General features: G+C 41.5%; 1 protein-coding gene across 10 annotated transcripts; it reads right to left on the minus strand.

Annotated features, from left to right (window-relative positions):
* Nucleotides 1-390: 390 nt before the first annotated feature.
* LOC119353568 lies at nt 391-4,487 on the minus strand. Of its 10 annotated transcripts, none has more exons than XR_005170466.1 (4): nt 3,914-4,487; nt 3,595-3,713; nt 2,839-2,928; nt 391-2,099 (listed from the first exon to the last, which is right to left on the minus strand). XR_005170466.1 is itself a non-coding variant. In XM_037620189.1 (4 exons), exons 1-4 carry the CDS (start codon nt 4,233-4,235, stop codon nt 2,852-2,854), a joined length of 417 nt encoding a protein of 138 aa, XP_037476086.1. In that variant the 5' UTR covers nt 4,236-4,487; the 3' UTR covers nt 391-2,851. The 10 variants fall into 10 exon arrangements, 2 of the variants coding, with proteins under 2 accessions (XP_037476086.1, XP_037476085.1); XR_005170465.1 differs by having other exon boundaries at nt 391-2,327; XR_005170464.1 differs by having other exon boundaries at nt 391-2,351.
* Nucleotides 4,488-5,482: the final 995 nt, after the last annotated feature.

Here is a 5,482-nt window from a genome sequence, read left to right on the forward strand (position 1 = left end):
ATGGATGTTCGACTTAGTACAATGGAACACACAGAAAAGTTTGTGAATACATACTATATATGACTTGCAAATCACACTTGCTGGACACATAGCGGTATGTCAGTATCAGCAAACTGAAGTGAATTCACCAAGTTTATACATTGCCTTCACATCATTACTCAAATAAATCCTACAGTACATAGTCTTGCAATATACATCATTCTATTTTGCCGAATATTTCATTTCAATTGGAAGGAAAAATTGATTGAGAAATTTGATCTGAAATAAATAGCAATCAACTATGGTGCTCAAGCAATAGTCACCTTAAAATCCCAAAAATAAAAGAACTCATTAAGCAATCTGACCACGCCCTCAATGAGCGGGGGACTTGCACCTGCAGTCTGCAGAGGAGAAGAGATCAAACAATCCATATGGGCATACCATCGAGTAGATGGTGCGCGGAAAATGTTGTTGGATTCGAGGTTCTTTTAAGCTTAGAATTATTCGAATCACAATTGACTGTAGTATTTGGACTCTATCAGTATCAATTGCTTGTGATAGGTGTCTGATATACATGACCAGTTGCTAGCTTCCCTTTCAACTCTCAGTTTCAACACACAATAATTCTTCCTAAGTCCCTTGCAGTTTGGTGTCCCATATTCTAGACCGTGCTACCTCTGTTTTGGTAAGAACTTGTGCATCCGCATATTGTTCCATTGCAATCAGTCGCACATCTTAGGAACAACATGTCATGGATCTTATTTCCATTATCATCTCAATTCTTCATCACTCCAGAATGAGCGTGAGTAGATTCAGTGAGTATGTTGCTTATAAGTGGTAAAGAAGACTCCATCTGTAAAATAATATAAGACTTTTTAGATCACTACTTTAATGATCTAAAAGATCTTATATATTACCTCACACAGGGAGTATGAGTTTGCCAAGCACCTAGAAGAGATCATAGATAACCATAGGAAACTATTATGGGTTTCCAGTTTCTTCGAAAGTGGGAAACTTCAGGACACAGTTCCTGAGGAATTCCATAACTATTTAACCATACTTTATCTACAGGCGAAACAGGAATCTATGTGTTTTCTAAATCAATCAGTCAATGACAAGCTGCTTAGGGCACCTAGATGCCTAACATTGAAGACTATGACAACTCAGAATAGCTATGACCAGAACGAAGATGATCTGGAAGCATTATGTAATCCAATAAGAAACTTCCTTCAAGCGGAAAGTATTGTTATTGGAAATAAGGAATGTTCAGCCATCATCTCTGACCGTAAGTACAGGCCTGCAGTTTGTATTTGAATTGTCATGATATTTGAAGCAGCAGAGCACTTTTCAATCAATTACGAGAGGCATTCGCTTCTCTGATCTTCATCCCACCAATGCGTTGTACGACTCTCCACCCCCTTTTCCTCCCTCGTGAAATCCTAATTTCCCGCAATGAAATTCGATTTCGAGTTCTATTCGATACTGGTAGGAGAAGAACCCGACTAGGCATTCTTAAAAAAAGAGGGGAAGTTTCAGCTCCACTGTCTATTATGTGGTTAAGGAGGCTGATGGATGCACCCCAAGTGAAACTAATTTACATGACCACCCAGTTCCACTAAGATTGATTAAACAGTGGGGAAATGCTATGGGTATCCCTAGTTCCTTCTTGACACCTGTCCTCATGATGAGTAGGAATGTACTTCTGCACACATGCTTGACTGGTGAGTTGGTGAATCCTTGACTGTTTGTAAGATATTGTATACCCTGAATCAAACCGGTGCTGCTGTTTTACTAAAAGTTATTATCCCTATGCGAAGGGCACATGCTCTACTGGCTAAATCTAAAGTAAGGCTTTTCTGTACATTCTCTTGCGTGTTTTTAGCTCCAGTCGTCAATCTTTTTTGCAACACTCACCCTCTGCTGTTACCTCATTATTTTCATGATTCCTTATTCTGTGATACTGTTCTTCAAACTGAACTTATAGAAGCTCAAACCAGTTCCGAAAGAGAACCTTGAAATTTCTTCACTGAATGAGTTGGGCCCATTCCGTCGAAGAACTTGAATCACACGCCTGCACAACTCTTCTATTTCATGGGTAAAGTATTGCATGAACGCGCAACCTGCATGAACGCACAATTGACAATCAGTGTCATACTTCTGATTGTATTGAAAATGAACATTGTAATAGTAAAGTATTGCTCGCCTCCTGCCATGAGGAAACATGGTTCTACAAACGACTTTTAATTCTTGCTCTTGTGGCATCATCAAACTCTTTCTTAACAATGCAGCCCAATGTAGAAAACTCATTGAATAAATCCACAAAGAAAGATATACCAGACATTCCCTTTCTGAAAAAGACAACAAAGATTCATCTATGGAACTAAGGTTAGAACATCAGTTTCCATAGCTGAAATACCAAGTTAGTTTCAGAGAAACAACACAGTTTAATATTAATAATATATCATGTAATTATCATCCGTGTTTTCCGTAACAAATACAATATCCTGCTAGAACAACTACCCTGGAAATTGCGGTTGAATCAGAAAGCCTTGTACGTGCTCAATATCACCATGCATTCAGAACATGACACCAACCAAATTGTCTGACCATGGAGAGTTCAAGCAGTAATGAATTATCATTGGGTGAAAAAAGTTCTAAAAAATGTGCGTAAACTGAAGAAGCATATATCATCTTGGGGAGCCTCTTCCTATGCTTGGCATTCTATTAGTGCAGTAGATGCTCCCACCCGGCGCGCGCGCACGCACACACACACACACACACACCAGAGAAGGAATCAAGAAATACCCAAGGCAACAAATGGATATCAAAGAGAAAAACCAGAAGAAGGCGAGAAGAAACCTTGTGCGTCGCTTCATCTTGTAGCCGTTCCTGGGGGCGGTGACCATGAAAATGTAGCAGGGGGCGGGGCTTCCAGGGAGAGTGGGATGGCTACATTTAAAAATAGAGAAGATGTACCAGTACTTTGTTCTAAGTAAAAGGTATTCAGGCTTGAAAATTAGCCCTGATTTGAAGTGCCTTTTCATGTCAGATGTTACTCTGATTAAATAATCACCATGCATAGTAAGCATTTCGCAATTTCTTCACTAATAATGGGTGCAATATAAGAAGCAATATACTCCAAGGCACATACAGTTTGATGCAAGATGCATGGCCGAGAGCCTGAGACAGATGGATTAGAAAAAGATTGGAATTAATGGATGCAGGTACTACACAGTTTTATATGCTGACAATTATGCACAATGTAATGAATTGTCAACAAACATCAAGAGGTCTTCTGGTGTTACTAATTTTCAATGAGGTCATCCACGTTTTCAGCGGCATAAACATTCATTGGGATCTACTAAAGAAATCCATGACACATACTGAACCCCAGTATTCACCCCAAAAGCATGACTTGGACAATTGGACATGGATAGTAACAGCATGACCCAGATTTATACATACCCACGCTCAACTCTGACATTCCAAATAACCACACGGAAAAGGAAACGACCCCCCAAATTAAGAGACAGCTTCACTGAAGCAACGCTAGCTGTGACGTAATCTATAAGGTGTCGAGGGGGCTAGTGATTGATGCACACCTATTTAACTCACCTAGCATTTTGATAAGTTCACCCAAGAGATCATTGAGCAGGACGCGCTTATGCTTCTGCCTCTTGGATTTGTGGATTTTCCTTGGTGCTTTCTTCTTGCACTTGCCATCGGTGACATGCCTGCGAATTGAAAGCTACTACATCAGCAACAATGGAACACAGGCACAGCTCTCTTGCACAGTAGGTACGGTACACATTATGTTCATGCTAACAACATCTGCTATTGAGATGCTTAAATCACACTTCATGTTTCTATTTTCTAAATTAAAATAGACATCGGTACAGCAGAAAAGAAACACACAAATAGGTAGCCAAATTACCTCACAAAGCTATTAGCAAGGTAGTAGCAAAATCCTGAGCTCCATCCAGTTCTTGCTTCGTTTCCACTATGGCAAGCACTCCCTGCCGCTGAAATTGCTGATGAATATGACAGTGAAAAAACAGGGGAATTGACCCAAGGAAGTATCCAGACTGTGTGTTGTTCATTGGGAGGCGGCTGACTAACTAACTATTGATGGAGTGGAAGAAGACCGGTGGCTTTCGAGCGGTGGTGCAGCCTGCTGTTGAGAAAGCCTGTTGATGGAGTGGAAGAGGACGGCGGTCCGGCCCTGCTACACCACCTCTTCTCTCTCTCCCTCTCATCTTCTCACCCCTCGCTCCTCCCCAGACACCCCCACACTCTCCTCCTCCTCCTCCCCCGTCTCATCCACCCCTCCTCGTCCCGGATCCGAGGCTTGTGGGCGCGGAGGCGAGCTTCTCTGGCGCCGGCGCCGGCGGCGGCAGCAGCGGGAGAGGAGGCGGGGGTCGTGGGGGAGACACGCGGGCTAGGTCACGGGCATCGGCGGCGGCGGTAGGACAGGAGGCGGGGGTCGCGAGGAAGACGCGCGGTAGCCAACGCGCTTTTTTTGTCGGTACCTGTGATGGCGCGGATAGAAGAACGAGGCGCCCGTGCCGCCACTGTTAATGGGTTTAATCACTTCTACATTACAAAGAAAATTTCATTTATTTTTATGTTTTCATACATGTCAGATATTGAACATTATTAAAATGAATATGAGAATGGGCGTACGAAAGGAATATTGCGGAACGATCCACTGGCTAACAAACTTGGCATGGTGGAGGATGCATATCTTATTCACCCATCAAGGTGCTTGCTCTAACTTTGCAAAGTTGTATTGGTCGCATATATTTTGCATCTGACCTCTTGCATTACTTCTACTTTGTTACACCATCTACTTAGTTTAAGCATCATATATGAGTATATGTCATACCTATCCATTTTCTGTACCTATTCCATGTGTCGTCACACTATATTTTTCCAGTCAAATGTTGTTCTTTCGTAATAGATGTCCAAAAGGAAGAGGGTGAGTGCAGATTCTCAAGGAGTACAAAATAGGTATTTAGAAAAGGTAGTGATACCTGTTAAATCAGATAGATCAGCAGCCACAGAACACATAGGCTCAACTGTACCACACTTTACCCCTACTCCAGTGGCCAAACCCCTATTAGAACTGCTGGGAGCCCAGCGTCAGGTACTGTCTATGATATCAATTCAAAATTTGAACTCCTAAATTTCTGCTTGTGTCTTACCTTCTCTCTTGTATGAAAACTAGTTTCAGATGAATTTCCTTGCTCAAAGGATCATACAATTTTAAAACAATAATGGGCTCTGCATTGCTCTTGTCAGTACCTCTCTCCCTTTTGCCTTGTAACGATGTACTTAATTAATTGCTATTTGATTATGTATCATCAGTCTGCACCTGAGCTTCATTATCCTCTGTTTCTTTCAATATTATTTGATCTGTATTTACTCTTTGCAAAATGTAGAATAACGGCAACGCTTATAAAGAATTTTCTTTGGGGAATTTATTGAATTATCCTTCCATCAA

The sequence above is a fragment of the Triticum dicoccoides genome, chromosome 2A (genome assembly GCF_002162155.2).
Source record: "Triticum dicoccoides isolate Atlit2015 ecotype Zavitan chromosome 2A, WEW_v2.0, whole genome shotgun sequence".
NCBI lineage: Eukaryota > Viridiplantae > Streptophyta > Magnoliopsida > Poales > Poaceae > Triticum > Triticum dicoccoides.

Coding starts and splice junctions, on each gene's coding strand:
- LOC119353568 (XM_037620188.1), bottom strand. CDS start 4,235: ATGAGAGGGAGAGAGAGAAGAGGTGGTGTAGCAGGGCCGGACCGCCGT. Junction 4,011..4,102: donor CTTCTTCCACTCCATCAATA/GTTAGTTAGTCA, acceptor CATATTCATCAG/CAATTTCAGCGGCAGGGAGT. Junction 2,929..3,594: donor TGAACTTATCAAAATGCTAG/GTGAGTTAAATA, acceptor TTTTAAATGTAG/CCATCCCACTCTCCCTGGAA.